The 26,655-nt window shown below is 39.5% G+C and overlaps 1 protein-coding gene across 2 annotated transcripts in view; it reads left to right on the plus strand.

Annotated features, from left to right (window-relative positions):
- The window catches only part of CAPS2 (calcyphosine 2), a 204,822-nt gene that overhangs the window by 36,476 nt on the left and 141,691 nt on the right, over positions 1–26,655 (plus strand). The window contains exons 6-8 of one of the 2 annotated variants that reach the window (XM_073620021.1): positions 6,077–6,109; positions 9,343–9,504; positions 21,999–22,124. In XM_073620021.1, coding sequence (XP_073476122.1) covers positions 6,077–6,109; positions 9,343–9,504; positions 21,999–22,124 — 321 coding nt within the window. The remainder of the gene's footprint in view (positions 1–6,076; positions 6,110–9,342; positions 9,505–21,998; positions 22,125–26,655) is intronic. The other variant, XM_073620023.1, reaches the window with a different exon arrangement.

Here is a 26,655-nt window from a genome sequence, read left to right on the forward strand (position 1 = left end):
TGGACCAAGAAGATTCAATGGACTGACATCCAAATTCCTGATATCTCTTCATTTATTATACTAAGAGATGGTTCTCTATAAAAAACCTGTATTTATAACTGAATGTAACTGCATTCTGATAGTCACACACTGTGTGGGATCATGTTACATTCCAGTTATATTTCTTATTACTTCTGATTCATATAGCCTTAGAATATATAAGTGAAATAAGGAAATTCTTGTTCAGTTATATATTATCAGGTAATAACAATAGATTTATTACTTTTTAGGACAAATATGTTCAATAATCCAGAAGTAATGGAAGCTTTTTCTTTCTTTTCTTAAAACAAATATATACTAGTACTATATATATACTATATACTAGTTCCTAGAATTATGTTTTTGTTTATTCTAATCTGAAGCAATACAACCTCAATTTTATGAGTTAACATTTCTAAACAGTTGCATATGAATAAAATATGTAATTGTTTACTCTAAAAGGGTTAAAATCCCAAAATAATTCAAACTATCTTCATCAATACCAATGTTATTAACAGTATCTTTCTAACTGAATTATTTAGCCTAGGGCAAGACTAACCATATACAACCACCCTGGAATAAATAATTTCAACAAAAACAATATTCTGCACTCCAATTAATGAAACATCATTTTGATGTCTTTTGACATAGCACTTCTCTCCTGTAAGCGGAAGATCCGTGTACCCCCATTAGCCCTCCTCATTCTCCCAACCATATTATGTGGGAGTGTGACGAAGGCACTTATTCCCCTGAGAGAGATATTTATTCTCTTTCACGGGTAAATTGTGATTACTTGCAAAAAATAATTTATACAATGTATCTTCTAATCTCATATGTTTTTTGTTTACTCTTTACTCCAGAATTCACTGGTTTCTTTTCTATCTATTCATCTCTTCAGTCCACACAGGTTGATCTGCGCAGTCAGCTCTGCATAACAAAAAGTAAGTCAAAACTATTTGATCTGTTGCCATGGCACCACTGAATATACTTTCCCTGAATGTTCAGGGAATAAATGTCCCTCAAAAAAGGACCAAAGCCTTCCGTACTTTCCATAACAAGAAGGCTCACATAGTATGCCTCCAAGAAACACACTTCACCAAAGATTCTACTCCAAAATATATTTCTCCTTTTTATCAACAAATTTACACGGCTTCTGCCTGTACCAAGCAAAGGGGAACTCTAATTGCATTTCACCGATCCACACCATTCACCTTATCATCAGAAATTAAAGACCCAGAAGGTAGATACCTGATACTCATGGGTTATATAATGGATACAGCAATCACGGTGATTTCCTACTACGCTCCTAACAAACAACCTACACCATTCCTCTCACATATATTACAAGTGATTAATACACACAAAATAGGAACAGTGATAATGTGTGGGGATTCGAACCAGGTCCTCCTCCCATTTCTAGATAAATCACCTTTTACACCATCCAAAATAACCTCTAGATTACCTTTTTCTCAACTTCTTTCCAAATACAATCTGGTAGATTCATGGAGAGAAAGTAACCCAATGAAAAAGAAATTCACTTATTTCTCGCACCCTCATCAAACCTTCACCAGAATAGATCATATTTTTCTAACAATAGGAATGATACCAGAAATTATTGCATCAGATATAATTCCGATTCCGTGGTCTGACCATAATGCAGTATACACTACTATAGCCTCAGCCATACCAAAAGCGCATGACCCAACGTGGTACTTACCGGACATAATGCTCAAACACCCACTACATCAGATGGCCATTGAACAAGCTTTAAAGGAATACATATCAATTAATAATACAACAGACATCTCCCCAATAACACTGTGGGAAGCTCATAAGCCTGTCTTGCGTGGTACAATACAAAGACAAATGGCACTATTTAAACGGGAACGCAAAAATCTAGCAAAAAAACTAGAACTCAATTTTAATGCAGCCTACATATCATTTCAAGATAATCCATCTTAGAGTACAAAATCTCATCTGGAAAAATCTAGATTGGAATACGATCTATTTCTCACTGAGTCAGTTGATAAATCCCTCAAACGCTCCAAACACAATTTCTACATGAATACAAACAAACCAGGTACATATTTGGCTCGGGCATTAAATTCAACTAACAAATCTTTCAAACCAATACGTTTGAAATTATCAAAAAATGTTTACACTTGTAATCCAGTTAAAATAGTCCATAAATTTCACTCACATCTCGCAACTTTATACAACACAAACAATGAATTTAATCCTACAGAGGCTGAATCCTTCTTCTCACAAATAACCTTACCTGAGTTATCTCAGAATCAAAAAAGCAGTTTGGATGAGCCTATAACTGTAGATGAAGTTGCTAACGCCATAAAAGACCTAAAACTTAACAAAAGACCAGGCCCAGACGGCTACTCGGCTTTATACTATAAAACATTCTCAGAAATACTCTCTCCCATTCTCACTGAAACTTTTAACAAACTTCTAGATGGACATTCTTTTTGGCAAGAAACACTAATGGCAATTGTTTGTATGATCCCAAAACCCCTTTCTGATGATACTTCCTGTGTGAATTATCGGCCTATCTCTCTGTTAAACCTCGATATTAAATTATTAGCAAAAATAATAGCAAAACGCCTCAATAGCATTATAGGAAAATTAATACATAGAGATCAAGTAGGCTTCATGCCAAATAGACAGGCAGGCGATAATATACGCAGGGCAGTGTTATTGGCACATATTGCTAAAAAACGGAAAATCCCTTTATGTTTTCTATCTCTCGATATTAAGAGGGCATTTGACACAGTATCCTGGCAATATATGCAATATTCATTACAAAAATGGGGTTTTGGACCCCACTTTTTAACATGGATCAAAGCATTATATAATAAACCCAAAGCCTATATAAAATATGCTGGATACAAATCTGAAGCCTTTAATATCGAAAGAGGTACCCGACAGGGTTGCCCATTATCTCCCTTATTATTTGCCCTTATACTCGAACCCATGGCCCAATACATCAGAACAAACCAAACTATAACTGGCATTGAAGTAGGAGGTATTACACACAAATTATGTATATTTGCAGACGATATATTACTTTTTCTATCATCACCACAGGTCTCTGGTCCTAACTTAATACCAGCTCTTGATGGATTTGCAGCCCTATCCGGCCTTATGATTAATCCTAAGAAATGCCTAGTGCTTAATATTTCACTCACAAACATGGAATTGATCCCGGCTAGGGCTGCACTCCCATTCACATGGGCAGAAAAATCAATCCCATATCTTGGAATTCATTTAACAGCATCTCATTCTGACTTATTCTCAACCAATTATCCTCCTGTATTAAGACAGATCACAAATCTAATAAAACAATGGTCGCAACTTCCTTTATCCTGGATAGGGAAGATTAATGCAATCAAAATGACTATTCTACCCAAATTGCTTTATCTATTCAGAGTCCTCCCTATTCCAATTCCTTCCTATTTTTTGAGAATAGTACAAAAAAGAGCAACTTCGTTTATATGGGGCTCTTCTAAACCACGTATACCTATACACACACTACATCTTCCCAAAAATAAAGGAGGCCTGGGATACCCTAATTTTACTAACTACTACAGAGCAGCACATTTGGCCAGTCTGTCCAAATACCATGCAAAACAGGAAATCCCATTATGGGTATTTATAGAAGCTTCAGAAAATGACCCTCTATTAATATCAAATTTATTATGGCTTGATCCTAAAGACCGCTTTAAAATTCATAATCCCATAACTAAACACTTCTTATCTCTCTGGGATAAACTAAAAACCAAATATCAGTTACAATCTCCACACAATCCTCTCCTTTCTTTTATCAGAAATCCGGCCTTTTATCCGGCATGGATCTACCCAAATTCTTTTAAAGCTTGGACAACATCAGGCATTCAGACACTAAATGATTTCATAGCATCTAAATCATTCCTTTCATTCCCATCGCTTAGAGAAAAATATGATCTACCAAACTCTGAGATATTTAGATATCTCCAAATCAAAAATTTCTATACACCATTCCTAAAGGGGGATACACCATTATCCCAATTATCCATTTTTGAATCAATCTGTACAAAAGATCCATTTGCTAAAGGTACAATTTCATCACTTTATGATCAATTATATGGAGTAGCAAATCTTAATAGACCCTCTTACGTTCAGAGGTGGGAGGAGGACCTGGGACGAACTTTAGAAGACACGGACTGGTCTAACATATGGCTCACATCTAAGTCATCTTCACCCAACATCTTAGCACTGGAGACAAATTATAAAGTCCTAACTCGCTGGTACCTTGTACCCGCTAGAGTGGCAAAATATTCACCTAATACCTCAGCTCTTTGTTTTCGAGGATGCCCAGAAATAGGCACATATTTACACATATGGTGGACGTGCCCAGTAATCCAAACCTTCTGGAAGGAAGTCTTCGTGATTGGATCTAAAATATTTAAAAAAATAATACAACCAGATCCATATTTAACTTTACTTAATCTAAAACCGGAATGGTTAACACTCTCTCAATTCAAACTTATGATCCAACTAATAACGGCTGCAAAACAAACAGTGGCCAAGGCATGGAAATCTCCTACATTGGTACTAGCAGAAACAATTCACAGAATGAATAATACAATGTCCCATGCTAAGATGGTAGCCATCGATCAAAATCAAATTCCAAAATTTGAAAAACTTTGGCATCCTTGGATAAAACAACAGTTCCTGTCAAACTTCAATGACTCTGTCCTGTTGCCATGGTAACAGATTAAATGACTTACAGAGACACCCATTCTAAGGCTTCAAAGAGAACTAAAAAGAATAATAAACTGACGAGCGGGACAACCTTGTGGACCATACCTCTACCTTTCAACCCTTTTTCTTCTTTCTCTTTCCTTTTCTCCACCTTACGATTAAAGCTCATTATCAGAATTTATTTGACCTATATATACTCTACTTGTAAACAATATGTATAGTAGGTATAAATCATTTAAATACCTACAAAAGTAACTAAGGAAATGATATATATCTTTAATTTAGGTTTACATGAACCCAATGTTTAATATTTGAAATTTCATGATATTTACCTATATAAACCCTACTGTAAAACAATAAGCTTACTTTATAGATCCTTGTAAACTTACTTTATGTATCTTTATAACATTGTATACTCAATAAACTTCTTTTGACAAGAAAAAAAACAAAAAAAACATAGTATTATGACACTTTCCAGTATCAGATTGTCCTAACAGGTCCAAGTTCATGAAATCTAATTGGTTTCAGTGAGCTACTATACTTTGCAATTCATTTTATGCTACCTTATTTACATGAGGCCACTTCCCCCTTATTCAAACTATATAGTCAAAAGCCAGCCATACTTGGATACAAATTTGGCTGGTTTAGCAAGGACCGGCAGAATTTTGATCCATGTGTGGGCTGGGCCGTTGTGCAGAAGTTGATCTACTTCTTGTAGAACTCGTAAGGGTCTATTTTATTGCTATGAGCTTTGTTTGGAAACCTCAACATGTTTTCTTTCCTTATTTTTTTTATTAGTAATCTTAAAGCAGGGCTACACCCAAAAGGAGAAACTCTGCTTGTCTGCCTCCTGCCGTTTCCACATTTGGCACCTTTGGGGGGGGGGGAGTGGGTGCCTGGTTCTGACAGGTACCCGCTTCCACTTCTCATGGCAAAGTGAGACGGAAGTTTGCCCCCCCTCCTCCCACCGCAGCCGTCTGGGACACTTCACAGGTCCCAGACAATTGCGGCCCATTCACAAAGCACACTCATGTTCAGTAGGAAACCTTCTGTGAAGCTGCCAGGCTTTAATGCCAGTTTTCCTTAGTCAAGATGACAGTGCCAGCACCCAATAGCCAATCAAAGAATCGGCTCGGCTGAGGATACCACTGGATGCCTGGACAGGTAAGTGCCCTGATATTAAAAGTCAACAGCTACAGTATTTGGGGTGGGGGGAGCCTGGAGCTCCTCTATAAGTCAAAAATCTAGTGTTTTGCTCACATTTAATTTAGGTGTTGACACTTCTATTTTTTTTTTTTAAATATAGACTGTTACAAGACAAGTTCCAGCCAACTATGAGGTAAGAGAATACAATTTGTTGTTCTACAGGTAATGAAAGCAGACATTTGCTTTCCTTCCAGCTAAATCATTCTCTGCACTTCATATAGGCTTAGTCATTAGCTTGTAACTGTAAGTTCCTGGGTTCAGTCCATCAAGAATCATATTTGTTCACTTCACTGTGACCATTTCAAGCCACATTGGCTCTCTTTTGTAGAACTTCTGCCTTGTAACCGCTAGGTCCCCAAACATATAATGTTTGTATAATTCCTCTCTATGTAACTGAAATCTAAATCTGAAATTGTATAGCATGATGTCAGAATTGTTGCTTACTCCTTGATGCATCCTATTAGTTCTGGTCTTGTCTCGGTCAAGGCAACACAAATCTAAATTGTTTTAGAACTTATCTCTTAAAAGCCATGATGGCTTATTCTATAAAACTTTAACCACTTCAGCCCCGGAAGAATTGGCTGCTCAATGACCAGGCCATTTTTTGCGATACGTCACTGCGCCACTTTAACTGACAATTGCGCGGTCGTGCGACGTTGTACCCAAGCAAAATTTATGTCTTTTTTTTTCCCTACAAATAGAGCTTTATTTTGGCGGTATTTGATCATCTCTGTGGTTTTTATTTTTTGCGCTATAAACAAACAAAGAGCGACAATTTTGAAAAAAACACAATATTTTGCACTTTTTGCTGTAATAAATAGCCCCAATTCTTTTTTAAAAAAGTGAATTTTTTCCTCGGTTTAGGCCGATATGTATTCTTCAACATATTTTTTGTACTAAAAATCGCAAAAAGCGTATATTGGTTGGTTTGCGCAAAAGTTATAGCGTCTACAAAATAAGGAATAGATTTATGGCATTTTTTAAAATTTTTTTTTTAAATTTTACTAGTAATTTTCAACGACCTGCGATTTTTATCGAGACTGCGACATTATGGCGGACATATCGGGAACTTTTGACACATTTTTGGGTCAATTGACAATTATACAGCAATCAGTGCTATAGAAATGCACTGATTACTGTATAAATAATATAAATGTCACTGGCAGGGAAGGGGCTAACACTAGGGCGTGATCAAAGGGTTAACTGTGTTCCCTATGTGTGTGTTCTAACTGTGGGGGATGGGAGTTACTATAGGAGATGAGAGATCGTGGTTCCCAGCTCGTAGGAACTGACAATCTCTTTCTCCTCTCCACACAGAACTGGGATGTGTGTGTTTACACACACATGTCCCTGTTCTGCCTCTCGTGCCCGTGATCGCTCATGGCCGGCGGTCATCGCAAACCCCAGGTTTCGAGCTTCGGCACCCCCGCTATGCAGCGGGCGTGCGCGCCTGCTATCCCACTTAAAGGGACCGACGTACAGCTACGACGGTTCGCGGGATTGTGCCGACCTACCACAGTATAATGGCGGCTGGTCGGCAAGCGGTTAAAGCCCAAATTCATCCAAAACTTTATATCTAAATATCTTTTGGATAGAGCAAGGAGAGGTTAGAGTCTCTGTCTGGTTTTTATTTCTGTCTGTGAGATTTCCACTCATTTTCTTTTAGGATAGAATGACATAGAAAATCTGTTGAATGGAGACACAGACACAAAAACACATATGTAGTAGAGTGGGGAAATATTGGGATATCTGGCAATTGTGGTTATTTACTAAAAGTGGAGTGTGCAAAATCTGGTGCAGCTCTGCATAGAAACCAAATCAGCTTCCAGGTTTTATTGTCAAAGCTTAATTGAACAAGCTGGCGTTGGAAGCTTATTGGCTACCATGCACAGCTGTACTAGATTCTGAATGCACCAGTTGTAGTAAATCTCTCCCAATGTTTTATTTCTGTCTTTACTTTTCTGTCCCTGTGATGTCTGTATTTCTTGTATGGGCAACACAGAGATGGAAAATTAGGGGAAAATCTCCCTTATGGGGCCACATACACAAATAAAAACCTGATAGAGATGCTAACTCCTCCCCACTCTATCCCAAAAAAAAAAAAAAAATTGGAGGTAGGCTTTACAATACACATGTACTGAGAAAAACATGTATGCTGCAATTGCTGAACTCTTTCTGAAAATGCCACTTGCATGGCTACTTCTAGCTTTGATAGTTTAAGTCACTGACCCCAAACAGACATTGTGACATTAAAGTGGTTGTAAACCCTTCCATATACCCAGTGAAGTGATTGGCCTCCGGTGATAAACAGCGATGAAAGAAATACTCCTATATAAGTTGTACCTGTTTATCTACAGTCTGTCCTTCTCTATAACTGTTCAAAGTGCAGAATTTATAAGCTTGCCTAAGCTGTCAGAAAAATGGGGGCGGAGAGCTGAAATTACACTCTCCAGAGCTCAGTGAGGAGAACACAGTACACACAATTGGACTTTCCGACAACAAAACCGTGGATTTTTGTTCGAAGGGTGTTGGCTTCAACTTGTCTTGCATACACACGGCCACACAAATGTTGGCCAACAATTACGAACGTAGCGACGTACAAGACGTATGTGATATCTCCATTACGAACGCTAGTTTTACAAGACCGAGCGCTTCCGGGTCCTACTTGATTCCGAGCATGTGTGTTTGTACTTTGGACTTTTGTCCGACGGACTTGTATACACACGATCGGAAAGTCCGACAACAAACATTTGTTGGCAGAAAATTTGAGAGCATGCTAGCCAACATTTGTTGGCGGAAAGTTCGACAACAAATGTCCGATGGAGCATACACACGGTCGGATTTACCGCCAACAAGCTCACATCCAACATTTCCCGTCGGAAAATCCAATCGTGTGTACGCGGCATCAGAGCTGATTGGAGGAAAGAGACCCCCCCCCCATCTTCACACAGCTCACAGGAACAGAGCTGAGGCTCTCAATCAGCTGGCATTTCCTCCCCTGTCACCATTTTTCTCATAGTGTCAGGAAAACTTGTCAGAAGTGACTCATGCTAATAGCAGAGGAGTGAAGCAGCAGACAGAAATTACACTTAGAGCTATTAATTTAGACAAGTACACATCATAGAGGGATTTGCTTTGTTCATATTTCACGTCTGAGGTTTACAACCACTTTAAATCAGAACCCCTAATCTTGTTCCAGGTCAGTGACACTGAAGCTAATGAAGTAGCTGGATCAATTTGAAAGCAAAACGATCAGTCTTAGAAGGAGAGCTCAAGATTGACAGCCTCCATGTTTTTTCTTTACCATTAAAAAATAGACATATGACTATAGACAACGGCATACATTCATTCCTGTGTTTTCTGCAGACTTCTCTTAAACAGCTGAGAACAGTTCCTGAGAACTTGCCATCACCATCAGACAAATTCCACTTGAAGTACCAGGAGTATGAAGAGGAGATGAAGAACAGCTATAAACAGTACACTATGAGAGGAAAGGCCAGACATACACAGCATGCTGGAAGACAGGAGGTAATTACACGTGTCAATCCATTTTAATTTACTAAAAACAAATGAACTGCCACATTGTGCTCCTTTAATCCTTCATGATAACTAGAGGGTAGGCATTTTTATCTTGGCAGTATAATCTTCATATGGTGTGTTCATATGTTCTATTTCCAGGAATCCTTCTGTACTCATTTAACTTATCCAAATTATTTCAGTGAAATTCCTATGGGGTTCCTGTGGTTTCCAATGTCAGCCAAGGCAAATACAATGTTTTTGCATACTTACTAATCTTATAATTGGAAAGTTGTACCCTGCCAGTGGACAAGAGGGGTATGGAGTGTTAAAAAAAATCCAATATTAAAAGTTAGGCAGAATAATAGTCATTTTACATTTTCCTACAAAATAAAACACTTATATTGGCTTACACATATCACAAAATAAATCACTAGATAGAAGTTATAGGATCCAATTGCTGGTCTTTTTTCTATATGGTCTTTGCATGATTTGCACCAAGTCCGACTCTGAAGCCACCCCGCATAGCGCGACCTCAGCGCAGCTTGCAAACGACTTCTTTAATAGAAGTCAATGCAAGCCGCTCCGAAGTCGCCCCCAGATAGTACAGGAACCTTTTCCTAAGTCGGAGCGACTTGAGTTGCTCCCATTAGAACGGTTACATTGCACTGCAAAGTAGTTGTGAAGATATGTACAGTTTTACTAAGGCCCCTTTCACACTGGGGCGGGGGCGGCGTCGGCAGTAAAGCGCAGCTATTGTTAGCGGCGATTTACCGCCGGTATTCGGGCGCTAGCGGGGCGGTTTTACCCCCCGCTAGCGGCCGAGAAAGGGTTAAAACCCACCGCAAAGCTCTTCTGCAGAGACGCTTTGCCGGCGGTACAGCCGCGCTGTCCCATTGATTTCAATGGGCAGGAGCGGTTTAGGAGGGGTGTATACACCGCTCCTTCCCCGCTCCAAAGATGCTGCTAGCAGGACTTTTTTTGCCGTCCTGCCAGCGCACCGCTCCAGTGTGAAAGCCCTCGGGGCTTTCACACTGGTGACAAAGCAGCGGATGTTTCGGGTCGGTTTGCAGGCGCTATTTTTAGCGCAATAGCGCCTGCAAACCGCCCCATTGTGAAAGGGGTCTAACACATGTCAGAAATGCTAATTTGTGTTTAGGCGTTTAAATTTGTTTTACCCTTAGGCGCGAAGGAGTTAAGGTGATTTAAAAAGACAAGGGGCACTCTGCACCTATGCACCTACAGGAAAAGGGTTTTAATGTCCTCATTCCAAAATAGTTTTTCACAGTATAAAAAATGTGCAATGGCTGCCCACAGGAGCTAGTTCTAACCAACTCAGTTGATCGTTTTACAATGCGCATTGTACAACACACATCATTCATTTTTAGCAGCACACAAAGACAACACACCTGGGTTGCAGCGCACCACAACAGGTGGAGGATAATACTCTACTATGCATTTTCACAAACTGCTGTGGAAAAAATTGTGCAGGAGTGGTGTCTTATTAATATGATGGACATAACGCCAGAATGAAAAGGTGTGAAGAGGGCCTTGGATGAGGATGCCTTTTACTACCCAGACAAAAGAATCATTACCTAATCCAGTCAAAATCAGTCTAATTGGACAACGATCAACTTAGTAATTATTATGTTATGTAAATAATCGAACGAGTAAACTCTAATATTTAAATATACATCTAGCAAGTTTGCTAGTTGATGTGATTTAAATTAAATGTAATCCTTCTTTTGATTATAAAAATGTCATTGGTTACAATTTTATGCGTGATCCTCTTGCTTTTTCCAAATATAATCTATGGTGGCCTATCAGATCTTATGCAAAGTCAGAAATGTTAATAAACTCAATCAGAAAAGCAGCTGTCTGTGCAAAGTACTGTAATAATAGGAGGCAACCAGCAGAGGTCACACCACAGCCTACAGAACTGAATACGCTCTTGCACATGTGATATACAAGTGTGGAGGGCTAGTTGTGTGTGTGTGTGTGTATATGTGTGTGTATAGATAGATAGATAGATAGATAGATAGATAGATAGATAGATAGATAGATAGATAGATAGATAGATAGATAGATAGATAGATAGATAGATAGATAGATAGATAGATAGATAGATAGATAGATAGATAGATAGATAGATAGATAGATAGATAGATAGATAGATAGATAGATAGATAGATAGATAGATAGATAGATAGATAGATAGATAGATAGATAGATAGATAGATAGATAGATAGATAGATAGATAGATAGATAGATAGATAGATAGATAGATAGATAGATAGATAGATAGATAGATAGATAGATAGATAGATAGATAGATAGATCGATCTAGATATAGATATATGGATATATATCTATATCTATAGATATCTATATAGCTATTTATATATAGATATATATATAGCTATATAGATCTATAGCTATATATAGCTATAGATCTATATAGATATATATATGCAGTTTTTAAAAGGGGACCTGTTATTTCAAATAGCAGATGTTATTTAAGTGTAATTCTATCCCTTGTAATTAATTCTTTAAAACTCTCTTTTATTTATTTTTTATTAACGTTTGATCAGTGGAATCCCAGTTTAATTGTAAAAATCAAATTATTTAAGCACATTAATAATTTGTATCAGTTTTAATAAATCTTACTACACGCATAAACATTGGGTTCATTGCTAGATCAGATTTTTCTTTGACACACTTGTTGCAGAATTTTAATCTGCAGTTCAAATAGCAGGATTAGATTTTTAATAAATTACTAAATGTAGGTGTTGCCCCTAGTTAGGTATTATGCGTCCTACTTCATCACACTGCCCTCATTATTAGTTTAGCCCTTAATATTTTTAGGTTACATAGATTTATTTATCTACATATCTGTCTCTCTGATTCTCTTTCTGTTGCTACTCTACTTCTTTATTTTTTCCTATGCACTAAGCATTTGCCCCTAATACAGAAAGCACTTTAGTCTGTTGGACTTTGAATGTTTAAGGCCAGTGGCAGTGTGACCATTGTAAGCTAGCTAGAATAGCACAGCTAATATTAGATCCAGGTTATAGGGAAACATTTGCTCATTGCCAACTCGGAATCTATGCAAGCAAAGATTATTTTCAGTGTTCAGGGAAAAGGAATTGTTTTTGCTGCAGAGAAAAGGAAAGGAAGAATGCTAACAACTCACTAAAATACAACGTACACTATTTAAACCTGCTTTTAAAAACATCCATATCCATTCAGTGCTTTAAGTGTTCTCTTTTTGCTTGTATAATTGAATGTTAGATTTCTTCTCATGTATAAGTCTTGTGTTATGTCCTCAACAAATACTAGCCGAACGGTTATACATTTAGGAAAAAAGAGTACTTCCAACTAATTAAATGTGATAATCAAAAGAAGTAGTACCTCACTTTAACCACTTCCCATCCAGGCCAATTCTGGCACTTCACTCCTACATGTAAAAATCATCATTTTTTTCCCCCAGAAAACTACTCAGAACCCCCAAACATTATATTGTTTTAGCAGAAACACTAGGGAATAAAATGGCGGTTGTTGCAACTTTTTATATCACACGGTATTTGCGCAGCGATTTTTCAAACACTGTTTTGGGGGAAAAAATATTTTAATGAATTAAAAAAAAAACAGTAAAGTTAGCCCATTTTTTTTGTATAATGTGAAAGACGATGTTATGCAGAGTAAATAGATACCTAACATGTCACACTGTAAAATTGCACACACTTGTAGGTGTCAAACTTTAGTACTTAAAAAATCTCCATAGGTAACGCTTTAATTTTTTTACAGGTTAGCTGTTTAGAGTTACAGAGGAGGTCTTGCGCTAGAATTGTTGCTCTTGCTCTAATGCACGTGGCGATACCTCACATGTGCGATTTGAATGCCGTTTACATATGTATGTGGGTGCGACTTATGTATGCGTTCGCTTCTGTGCGCAGGGACGGGCTGCGCTTTACTTTTATTTATTATTTTTATTCTTTATTTTACTTTTTTTTATTTTTACACTTTCTCTTTAAATTTTTTTTTTAATCACTTTTATTCCTATTACAAGGAATGTAAACATCCCTTGTATAGGAATAGTGTGTGCCAGATCCTCCTTCTGGAAAGGCTGAGATAAAAAAATAAAATAAACTGTCTCTGCCTTTCCAGCCACGTCCCTGGCATTGTTTAATTTCGCCGGCCCGGACGTGACGTCATAACGACGCGCCCGGGCCTCTGAGGGTACTAGAGATGACTGAAATCTCTATGCTCAACTTCTGCCAGCGACCGATTCATTCTCCGGATCAATGATCGCAGGGGCAAGCCGATAGAAGCACTTGGCGGCGTCATATGGTTTACCTTGGGCGGGAAGTGGTTAAATACCGCAAAGTAAAGAAAGTGTAAATAAAGTGCTATAACACACTAAAAATTCCCCAAAGTGATGTTTTTTAAAGCAAAAGAAACCTTTTTCTGAGATTCTAGATTATAATCCGCTGTGTGATTACTATCCCCCACCAAATGGTAGGCAAAACTCACCATACCTTTTGTTACAGAAGGTCAAACTTGCCCAGAAGTCACTAATGCCAGCCTCCAAATCAGTACAACGTCTTCGGTTACACCTTACAAGTGCAATATAGTACTATTTGTATTACAAGTAATTTAGCAGTGGGAGAAAATCTATTTTGGCTCAGCTGGCGTTATTGACACAGTCCAATGCTGATCTGCTTGCAGGTTCTGAGCCTGCTCTATATATCTATACAAATATATTACTAAATATATAAACTTGCGCTGTAGGTGTCACGAATCAAAAATAATATAACAAATATTTAAAACATAACCTAAAGTGAAAACAAACAATGAGAAAAATAAGTGCAGCTGCTGTACACAAAGTGCTAGCCACTTAGACAAAGTGATAATAGTATAAATTTTACAGCGCTAGCAAACACAATACTAACAAATACAACAATAGTGAATGGAAAAAAACAATATATTGGTAATAAAAATAAAAGTCCATCAGTGATTGATGTGCTCAAATCTAACAAACGTGCAAAAGTGCTCCAGAGTTTTCAAGGTATACCGCAACACCCCCTCCTGTGTCCCCACTCACCAAATATAGCAGACCCTCATCTTTTCAGTCTAGGGGTCACTTCAGGCTTAATAGTGATGGCCAGGAATGGCGACTTGAACATTAGATCATCCAACAGACTTCCTTTGTTGAAAATACTCGACCAGATTAATAGGTACTCAAAAATTGAAAGGAAAGGGACTAATAGTGAGGCGCCGTTTAACCACTTCAATCCCACGGACGTCATATGACGTCCTGGGCTTTGAGCAGGTATATCTGAATGATGCCTGTAGTTACAGACATCATTCAGATATTGCCGGTTTCAGCCGGCGAATCTCTACACCATAGGAATGATCATAGCGGCCGTTCCGCCGCTTGATCGTTCCTATGGGAGGCGAGAGGGGACGTCCCCCCCTCCCGCCGCCCTCCGGTGCTTGCTCCGACTCACCGTTACGATCGGTGAGGCGGGGAGTAGATCCGCCGGCGCCGGATGTAGATCATAGAGATTTCCGGCGGACCAGATGGTCCCCGGAGTCTCTATGATCATCGGAGGCCGGGCGCGATGTTATGACGTCACGCCCAGCCTCTCCATTCAAAAAAACGGCGCCGCTTTGGCTGGGAAGCGGTGATCGTTTTATTTTATTTTTTATTTCAGGCTTCCCAGCCTAGTGGTGAGATATGGGGTCTTATTGACCCCATATCTCACTATTAAGAGCACCTGACATGTCATATTGCTATTACAAGGGATGTTTACATTCCTTGTAATAGGAATAAAAGTGATCAATTTTTTTTTTTTCAAAAAAGTGTCAAAATAAAAAAAATAAAATATAATAAAAAATTTTTTTAAAGCGCCGCTGTCCCCGTGTGCTCGCACGCAGAAGCGAACGCATACATAAGTCCCGCCCACATATGAAAACGGTGTTCAAACCATACATGTGAGGTATCGCCGTGAACATTCGAGCGAGAGCAATAATTTTGGCCCTAGACCTCCTCTGTAACTCAAAACATGTAACCAGTAAAAAAATTTCAAGCGTCGCCTATGGGGATTTTTAAGTACCGAACATTGGCGCCATTCCACGAGCGTGTGCAATTTTGAAGCGTGACATGTTAGGTATCTATTTACTCGGCGTAACTTCATCTTTCACAAAATGCAAAAACACTGGGCTAACTTTACTGTTTTGTTTTTTTTTTTAAACACAAAACTGTTTTTTTCCCAAAAAAAACGCATTCGAAAATACTGTGTGAGATAAAAAGTTGCAACAACCGCCATTGTATTCTCTAGGGTCTTTGCTAAAAAAATATATAATGTTTGGGGGTTCGATGTCATTTTCTAGCAAAAAAATGATGATTTTTACATGTAGGAGCAAAGTGTCAGAATTGGCCCGGTATTGAAGCGGTTAAAAAAGGCGTTTATTGCGCATAAAAAAGGTGCTTACAAGAGGTAAGATCAAACCAGGCATAACAAACATGGAGTTGAAGATACAAAAACGCCGCTCATGGCGTGCGTTCCACAATACCGGAAGTGACGTCAATAGGAACCGGAAATTACGTCTACGCGTTTCACCCTCCCACAAGGCATCATCAAGGACCTAATTTCAGGTTAAACTGAGCCATCTTTAAATACAGAGGGAAAGGTACGTCCCTCTTATTGCACCAATCCAATTTGATTTGCTTACTGGCCGCATTGGTCGGTCCCTGCAGCTTTTTTAAATTGCTTTTGCGCCATGCGCTTTCCCGCTCCTGAAAACTAAGAATGAATGGCACATTTTGGCTGTGGGTGTGGAAACGTGCGATTTACATGCTATCCTTCAGCCACAACCTAGCTTAAATGGAAAAATAAACAGGATACTTTCAAATGAGATTAGGCCACTTCCATTCGGTACGCAGGCCAATGCAGAACCGTTCTTACTTTGTCCAGCCTCTCCCTTCAGTAGCAGAATACTAGTATAGCAATCCATTGTTGGCTGATTGCAGCCAGCAATAGATAACTGTTGGAAGTAATCTGCTTCTGCACAGCTGCCTGGGGGTGCAGCTATATGGGGGTGCACAACTACCTTGCATAAATTACAAAGTTACATTTTCTATTTTTTTTCACCATTTATTTCTTATAAAAAATCAGGGAAATAAAAATATATGTATCCAAAATAGTTACCAAATTAAAGCCCTATCTGTCCTGACCCCCCCCCCCCCCAAAAAAAAAAAAAAAACAAAAAAACAAAAAACAATGCATTAAAGTGGATGTAAAACCATTTTTTTTTTAAATTAAGGCTTGCACCTTGTATGGTATAGGATTTTATGTCATCTGTGCCCAGTCTTGCCACGAAGAGTTAATCCAGCTCTGAGCAATCCTCTTATCTTTTTTCAGTAAGATAAAAACTGACACACAGAGAAATAGGAGTCAATTCTTCCTCCTTGATGTGAGTGACAGGTGATTTACATATCTCATGCAGGAGCCTAAGAGAGGCATTCTGTGTACTTCCCATCCCCCCTCCTTTCTTCTCCAGCACTCCCAGGATTGGCTGCTCTACACCTCCGCATGATTGGGCATGCTGAAGTCATGTGGTGACTTTTCTGGGTTTTGACTGGATGTTAGTGATCATAGCAGAAGTTCAGTGTAAGAAATACACAGGAGAAAATACATGTTGAAAAGGGGAGTGTAGAGGTGGGTGGGGAGTCTACTGACATCACAACTCCACCCACCGAGCTCCAGACAACAGACCCACCCACAGAATCTGCAGTTTTTCGGGTCTCATAACAGACAGAGGGGAGACATTTGACAGGTAAAGATACATGCAGGAGGCATGTATATCCTTATAGATAACCCCTATGGCAGTAGTTTAGAAAGGATGGGAATGGGTTTACATCCACTTTAAGGTAAACTACAAACACCGGCAAAAGTGGAAAAAAAAAAAAAAAAAAAAGGTTTGAGACTCAAGGAAGTTTAGGGAGAAAAAGGCTTAGGGATTCAAGAAGTTAATATAAGAAACAAAAAATTGAAATTCCCTGCTCTGACTTTCAAAAATCTGCAAGCTTGTTATGCCATTTCTGTAACGGCAGAGGACTAAAAGCCAAACCATTCTATATCTATATAATGAAGAGGAAAAAATATTTTTCAAGGATCAATATTTTATGTAAGTGTCAGAAGAGTGTCTTTTCTTGTTCTTTAACAAGATGCTCATTAGAAACTTGCTGACAGCTTTACCTAATAACAATTTTTAAAAAGAAAAAAATCTATTTAGCACATACACATCATGTCTGTACCTAATAAAACACAGATAGATAATTCTTTGTAACATGGTATCATTTTAAATTGGATATTGTTATGTGAATGTCATAAGTCAAATGGGGTTGATTTACTAAAGGCAAAAAAACTGTGCACTTTGCAAATGCAGTTGCTCCAGAGCTTACTAAATGAGGGGAAGCTTTGCTGACTTCCATCATCCAATCATGTGCAAGCAAAAATGCTGTTTTATTTATTAACCACTTAAGGACTGAGCCTCTTTCTGAGATTTGTTGTTTACAAGTTAAAAACAGTTTTTTTTTAATAGAAAATTACTTAGAACCCCCAAACATTATAAATTTTTTTTCTAACACCCTAGAGAATAAAATGGCGGTCATTGCAATACTTTTTGTCACACCGTATATGCATAGCAGTCTTATAAGCGCACTTTTTTTGGAAAAAATACACTTTTTTGAATGAAAAAATAAGACAACAGTAAAGTTAGCCCAATTTTTTTATATTGTGAAAGATAATGTTACGCCGAGTAAATTGATACCCAACATGTCACGTTTCAAAATTGTGCCCGCTCTTGGAAGGGCGACAAACTTTTACCCTTAAAAATCCCCATAGGTGACGTTTAAAAAAATTCTACAGGTTGCATGTTTTGAGTAACAGAGGAGGTCTAGGGCTAGAATTATTGCTCTCGCTCTACCAATTGCAGCAATACCTCACATGTCTGGTTTGAACATCGTTTTCATATGCGGGCGCTACTCACATGAGTTCGCATATTGGTGGTGGTTTCTTCACAGTCACATATCTCAATATATGGATAGATATGTTTTCCCACACTGGGGTTTCTTGCTACTGAGTGTGTTAACCCTAAATATATAAACTGGGACTATATATAGAGACACATTTTTCCACATTGGAGTTCCTTGTTGTTGAGTTCGATAACTCTATATATATTGACTGGGACTATTTATACACTGAGCTTTTTGCACTATTTCCTGTGTTATCAACAATATTGTCACTCTATATGTGTGTTATATACAGACTGAGCTTTTGTATTATTATTTGTGTTGTCATCAACATTTTCACTTTCTATGAATGTTAATAGCATTTGTATTCCCATTCACTGTTTAAGATTTTCTGGTGCCATTTGGGCTTATAGCCCACTATTTCATAGCGCTACACTTTCTGTTTTCGTGTAACCACATGGGGGGGGGGGGGGGGGGGCAAAATTCAAGGAGCACCTTCAGGCTTTCTATGGGCATACGTAATATAATATCCTGACTATCTATCATGTTTTTGGAGGCCCTGGAACACCAGAACAGTTGAAACACCCACAAAATGGCCACATCCCATTGTATTTTATAAGAGGCATGGTGAGTCTTTTGAAAACTTCATTTTTTTGCCACAAGTTTTTGGAAAATGCAGAAAAGAAAATAAAGATAATTTTTTTTACACAAAATTGTCAGTTAATAAGATATTTTCAACGCACAGCATGGGCATACTTGGCATTAAATTGCAAAACACATTCTGCTACTCCTCCCAAATATGATGATACCACATTTGTGAGACTTTTCCACGGTTTGAGCTGATTATGTAGCAGACATTGTATCTTGTGTATCACAGAAATTGTATCAAAGCGAATGTACTGTAATCTTCACCTCTATATGTGTGGTCAGGGACTATAGCTTAGTGAAGCGTCACCTATAAAAGTCTCCGATCCTATAAACCAATCAAGCCTAGCCTACTGGTATATGGCTGCCCCCAGGAATGCCATGTTCACTGGCCAGGAAGTACAGAATAGTGAAGAAAGGAAGAAGAAGTAAGTTCCCGTGATTCCAGGGGGTGCAATTGTCTGCAGGGGACTGCTTGGTCTGATGTCTAGCAGGAATATAGGTACATGATCAGCAAACAGTCCAAAAATTCTAAAAAGTTCATAGATTTGAGACATGCTGGATACCAAAATGTCTAGAAATAAGAGATATAGCAATAAATGAATTTGTTGTGAAAGAAAGCCAGACGTGCAGATCTCATGCTTTAAATATCACCCAAAGTTCTCCACCGAACCCCCTTAGTAAGAATGACTCTGGTGAAATTTACCTCACATAAATTCTTGGCAAACAGTGCTTTGTTACAACACTTCTTTGGATATTCCATCTGGTTCCTGGAAGCTCCACTTGTTTCAGTAATTTCCCTTTGATAGATTCCTCAAATATCTTATAAAAGCTCCCATAGTCCATTATCATAATAACTGGTTAAAATGTATAGTCAGCAAACAGGCAACGTATTGGTCCAGGCAGCAGGCAGAAAAGTGGTCAATAAAAAGACCAGGGTCAGTACAGGCAACAGGCAGAGGCAACACTGTGTGGTGGTGATCAGAAACACTGTTGCTGGTTGTACTTATCTGGTGACACTGAGACTTGTGTCGCGGCGATCAGGAACACTTTTGCTGGCTTACACTGGTCTGGTGACACTGGGACTAATGTAGCAGCATTTGTGAACACTGTTGCTGATTTACACTGGTCTGGTGACGCTGGGACTGGTGTATCAACAATCAGGAACGTTGTTTCTAGCATATACTAGCCTGGTGACACTGCCATTGGTGTGGCAGTGATAAGGGACACTGTCACAGGTGTGGCAATGTTCAGGGACACTGGGACTGCTGTTCGGGTGATTAGGGACACTGTGACTGATGCAGGAGTGATTGGGGACACTGTGACTGGTATGGTGGTAATTAGGGACACTGACTGGTAGCACTGGTCTTGTGACATTGTACTGCTGTGGTGGTGATCATAGACAATACCTGGCACCACTGACATACAGTGATATTAGAGCAGCCAGTCATTGTGTATTATGCATGATCACTTTTTTTTACATATTGTCACTAGAGCAGTACAGTTTCACCATAGTGACACTTTACTGCTTTGAGCAGGTTATTGGATTTTTTTAATTTTTTTTACACTGTGTAAGTAATCACTTCTAACACTATTCAACTCTTTTCATGCTGCCTTTATTTACTACTGTGATCTCTGGATTGGTCACAGTGATCACATGGTATAGGGCCAATGACATTGGCCCTGTTCCCCCGACATGTAATCTTCTGTGTCTGAGGGCCACAGCGATCAGAGATCGCGCTGATGTGCAGCCTTGGGGCCTCGCATGAGTGGCGAGAACAGGATGCCGTACCGGTACGACCTCCCGAATCAATGAAGCTCCCACTTGGCGTTAATATATAGTGGATGGGCGGGAAGTGGTTGAATTGCTTTAGGTACAATAAGATGTGGAGAACAATTACTGATTAAGCTCCCTTTCACATGAGCACTGTCAGGCGGCAAAACCAGGCAGTTGAGGTGCAACTCTCCTCATCTGTCTGTCAAAACCAGACAATGGCTGCTAGACAGCCCCATACATGTTGCTGCCACCACAAAGTTATGCTTTGGGGTGTGGATAAAAAATGAGGGCATGTCACATTCAGCAGACCGCACCGCATGCCACCGAGCCCATAGAGGTGAATGAGGCCACATCGCAACTGTGCTGCAACCACGTTGCAAGCGCATTCATGCTGAAGTGTGAAGGCAGTGTATTCCCTCCCAATTGCCTGCTAACCAAAGGCTACCCACTGCTGACAATGCAATCCACTGCAGATCAAAGGGTCAACAGCTAAGCCCACATAAAATAAGTCTAAGTGCATGTGGAATCTCTTTTTGCAAAATTCAAAAATAAAAAACACAGTGGGCAGTACTAACCCACTCTTGGAATAGCAAAACTGTGGCACTGCAAAAGCGCAAAAGCAACCACCATGTAACTATGGATTTGGCATGCATTTACCTTTTTTTTTAAAACATGTTATGCTAACAGAATATCAGCCTGTCATTCCAGAAGAGAATGATCTAAAATAGATTCATCCTGCATAACGCAATTGGTTATTTTCATCAGCAGTCTGTCATCTTACACCCACAAGTTAACTTTGTGTGACCAAGCTTCAGTAGTGTTTCTAAATGAACTACAGCTAAAATGAGATATATACATCTTGATAAGATTTTCTTAGCTGTACATTTGAAAGTCCTAGGCTGCTGCTTGTAGCAATGTCCATAGAGTCTGGACAGCGGAGTTGTTGGCAGCTATGTATGTGTGTCCCCCCCCCCCAAAAAAAAAAATAGTACAATTAATTTGCAAACTGATTTACTTGCTCTGATTCTTCTCTACTGTTGCAGCAGACAGCACCACCTGAGGAACAAGGTTTTGGCATCATAACACCATTGGATAATAAGGTTTACCTTCAGCAGTGCTATACCAGCAAACCGTATTCGGCACAGCAAAGCCTCAGGAAACTGGAAGCTGTAAGTCATAGAACAAGAGTATGTACTATTATAATTCACTTCGGGAGCTGCATACCATGTAAACACATCTAGCTTTAAAGACAATAAGCTCTTTATGTACAGTAGGTACATCCAAAAAATGGAAAGTGGAGCAATAAAAACATTAAACAAAAATCATTGTTTTTAATTCCATTAAAATTTATGAAATGTGAAATGTTATTCCTTTCATTAACATAATCTACCACTTGCCCTCCGAAAGATTTACCTGCCCTTCATGACCAGGCCATTTTTTGCGATATGGCACTGCAAAAAAAAAATCGAATTTACATAGTTACATAGTAGGTGAGGTTGAAAAAAGACCATCAAGTCCAACCTATGTGTGTGATTATATGTCAGTATTATATTGTATATCCCTGTATGTTGTGGTCGTTCAGGTGCCTATCTAATAGTTTTTTTTAAACTATCAATGCTCCTCGCTGAAACCACCGCCTGTGGAAGGGAATTCCACATCCTTGTCGCTCTAATGCCCTGTACACACGATCGGACATTCCGACAACAAAATCCATCTGATTTTTTCCGACGGATTTTGGGCCAAACTTGTCTTGCATACACACGGCCGCTCAAAGTTGTCAGAAAATCCGATCGTTCTGAACGCAGTGATGTAAAACACGTACGTCGGGACTATAAACAGGGCAGTAGTCAATAGCTTTCGTCTCTTAATTTATTCTGAGCATGCGTGGCACTTTGTGCATCGGATTTGTGTTCACACGATCGGAATTTAAACAATCGTATTTTGTTGACGGAAAATTTTATATCCTGCTCTCAAACTTTGTGTGTCGGAAATTCCAACGGAAAAAGTCAGATGGAACCCACACAGGATCGGAATTTCCGACAACACAATCCGATTGCTCTTTTTCCATCGGAAAATCCGATCGTGTGTACAGGGCATTACAGTAAAGAACCCTCTACGCAGTTTATGGTTAATCCTCTTTTCTTTTCTTTTCTAATCGTAATGATTGGCCACGTGTCTCATTAAACTCCCTTCTGCGAAAAAGTTTTATCCTTATTGCGGGGTCACCAGTATGGTATTTGTAAATTGAAAGCATATCCCCTCTCAAGCGTCTCTTCTCCAGAGAGAATAAGTTCAGTGCTCGCAACCTTTCTGCATAACTAATATCCTCCAGACCCTTTATTGGCTTTGTTGCCCTTCTCTGTACTTGCTCCATTTCCAGTACATCCTTCCTGAGGACTGGTGCCCAGAACTAGACAGAATGCTCTAGGTGCAGCCGGACCAGAGTCTTGTAGAGCGGGAGAATTATCGTTTTATCTCTGGAGTTTATCCCCTGCATGCTAATATTCTGTTTGCTTTGTTAGCAGCAGCTTGCATTGCATGCCATTGCTGAGCCTATCATCTACTAGGACCCCCAGGTCCTTTTCCATCCTAGATTCCCCCAGAGGTTATCCCCCCAGTGTATAGATTGCTTTCATATTTTTGCCACCCAAATGCATTATTTTACATTTTTCTACATTAAACCTCATTTGCCATGTAGTTGCCTACCCCATTAATTTGTTCAGATCTTTTTTCAAGGTTTCCACATCCTGCAGAGACGTTATTGCCCTGCTTAGCTTAGTATTGTTCGCAAATATAGAGATTGAACTGTTTACCCCATCCTCCAGATCGTTTATGAACAAATTAAATAGGATTGGTCCCAGCACTGAACCCTGGGGGACCCCACTGCCCACCCCTGACCATTCCGAGTACTCCCCATTTATCACCACCCTCTGAACTCGCCCTTGTAGCCAGTTTTCAATCCATGTACTCACCCTATGGTCCATGCCAACAGACCTTATTTTGTACAGTAAACGTTTATGGGGAACTGTCTCAAATGCTTTTGCAAAATCCAGATACACCACGTCTACGGGCCTTCCTTTATCTAGATGGCAACTCACCTCCTCATAGAAGGTTAACAGATTGGTTTGGCAAGAATGATTCTTCATGAATCCATGCTGATTACTGCTAACGATACCGTTCTCATTACTAAAATCATGTATATAGTCCCTTATCATCCCCTCCAAGAGCTTGCATACTATTAATGTTAGGCTAACTGGTCTGTAATTCCCAGGGATGTATTTTGGGCCCTTTTTAAATATTGGTGCTACATTTGCTTTTCTCCAATCAGCTGGTACCATTCCAGTCAGTAGACCGTCAGTAAAAATTAGGAACAATGGTCTGGCAATTAATTTCTTCATCAATTTAGGCCAATATGTATTTTGCTACATATTTTTGGTAAAAAAAATCCCAATAAGCGTAAATTGATTGGTTTGTGCACAAGCTATAGCGTCTACAAACTATGGGATTTTTAATTTATTTTTTAATTATTTTTTTTTACTAGTAATGGCAGCGATCAGCGACTTATATCAGGACTGCGATATTGCAGCGGACAAATCGAACACTAACTGACACTTTTAAGGGACCAGTGACACTTATACAGTGATCAGTGCTAAAAAATATACAATGTCACTGTACTAATGACACTGGCTGGGAAGGGATTAACATCAGGGGCTTTGCAGGGACACAGGATCAATGCCTTCCCTACTGACAGTATGGCGATCTGCCTTGTTTACATAGGCAGATCGCTGTTCTGCCTGTGTACTGAACAATCGGCAAGTGCCCTGTGTGATCACAGCGGGAGTGGGCCACTGGCAGCACACATCCGCGCCCCAGACCCTGAAGTGTCAGATCACTTACCAGGTGTGTGATTTGGCACAGAGCGGCTGGCCTGCCCCATTATGTCTACAGTGGGCGGTCCACAAGTGGTTAAAGCTAAACTCAAGGAATGATCTATTTTAAACTTACATTGGGCTAGCTTGGTTACATGTAATTAGTAGTATATTAGTAATCTGTGCTACATACAATGAGTGCTCTTCTGTTCTGGCTGCTGCTGGAGCAACTTGCCATATGAACACTAACCTCCCTTGTTTAGCACTTTTCTTGCATTTTTTTTTCAAAGACTATAAGATGTGCCTTAGTTGGATGAGGTGATGGCTTCTTCTGTCCCTCCTCTCCCCTTTGCCTTATTAGAAAACCCCTTGTATGCATTAAAAAAATTACAAGATGTTTGAATAATGACAGAGATACGGAAGCAAGTGACCCCTTGTGTTCAGTGTACAGACAGCAAGTCACACCAGCAGCATCTAGAACAGGACATCGCTTCTGTATGTAGCACAGGGTACTACAGTGAATTTCAACATCTTCAGTGGCCTTCCACATGTGACACATAAATAATTACATGTAACCAAGCTGACCTAATAGATCATTCCTGGTTCAGCTTTATTGTGCCTTGATTCTGGATGAAATACTATGGAAAAATACATTTCAGGTGAAGTATTCTTCTTATGCACTCTAATGCCCCGTACACACGGTCGGACATTGATCGGACATTCCGACAACAAAATTCTAGGATTTTTTCCGACGGATGTTGGCTCAAACTTGTCTTGCATACACACGGTCACACAAAGTTGTCGGAAAATCCGATCATTCTGAACGCGGTGACGTAAAACACGTACGTCGGGACTATAAACGGGGCAGTAGCCAATAGCTTTCATCTCTTTATTTATTCTGAGCATGCGTGGCACTTTGTGCGTCGGATTTTCGTACACACGATCTGAAATTCCGACAAAGGATTTTGTTGTCGGAAAATTTTATATCCTGCTCTCAAACTTTGTGTGTCGGAAAATCCGATGGAAAATGTGTGATGGAGCCTACACACGGTTGGAATTTCAAACAACAAGGTCCTATCACACATTTTCCGTCGGAAAATCCGACCGTGTGTACGGGGCATCAGAGTTTAAAATGTATTTAAAAACAAGGCCAGGAGCACAAGTAGAGCAAATGAAGGGTCATTTCTCATATGAAGCAACACATGTTTTAGGTGCATTACTGCATGCATTTGTTTTTTTTATATAATATATTTGGACATTTACTATGCAGAGTGAGCGAGAAGCATACAGAATAGTGATTTTCCATGAGGTCAAATTCACAAAAACTGCACAATAAATTTATTTCTATGGAGAAATAATTAAAAAATGTCATCCCAAACCTTCCAACAGCTGACTGAGGTACCCCAACTGGCTTTCTCTAGAAGAATACCCTGCCAATATGACACAGAATATTTCACTCTCACCCTAAAGCAGATCCCGGGAGGAGACCCCACTAGACAGGGATTCTCTCACGAGACGCTTCATATCCTTAACGCTCGGTGGAGACCGGGAAGGTGACACCCTCGGACCCTCATCTCCCCCACTCCCTCTCTTTTCTTGCTCTTCACCTCTGTCCCCCTCCCCTTGATATCCCCCCCCCTTCTTGCTTTCGCCTGCCCAGACAATGACAACCCACTTAATTATTCCTATGATTACTTTAGCCCAGGTGACTGACCACTCCCCTTACTCCCCACACCAACAAAACAGCCAAGATCCCCCCCACACACACACACACACAGTTTCATTCCATTTTAATTCCATCACCTCCATACCTGCTCAAGTACAAACAGAC

This window comes from Aquarana catesbeiana, linkage group LG03 (assembly GCF_042186555.1).
Source record: "Aquarana catesbeiana isolate 2022-GZ linkage group LG03, ASM4218655v1, whole genome shotgun sequence".
Lineage (NCBI taxonomy): Eukaryota > Metazoa > Chordata > Amphibia > Anura > Ranidae > Aquarana > Aquarana catesbeiana.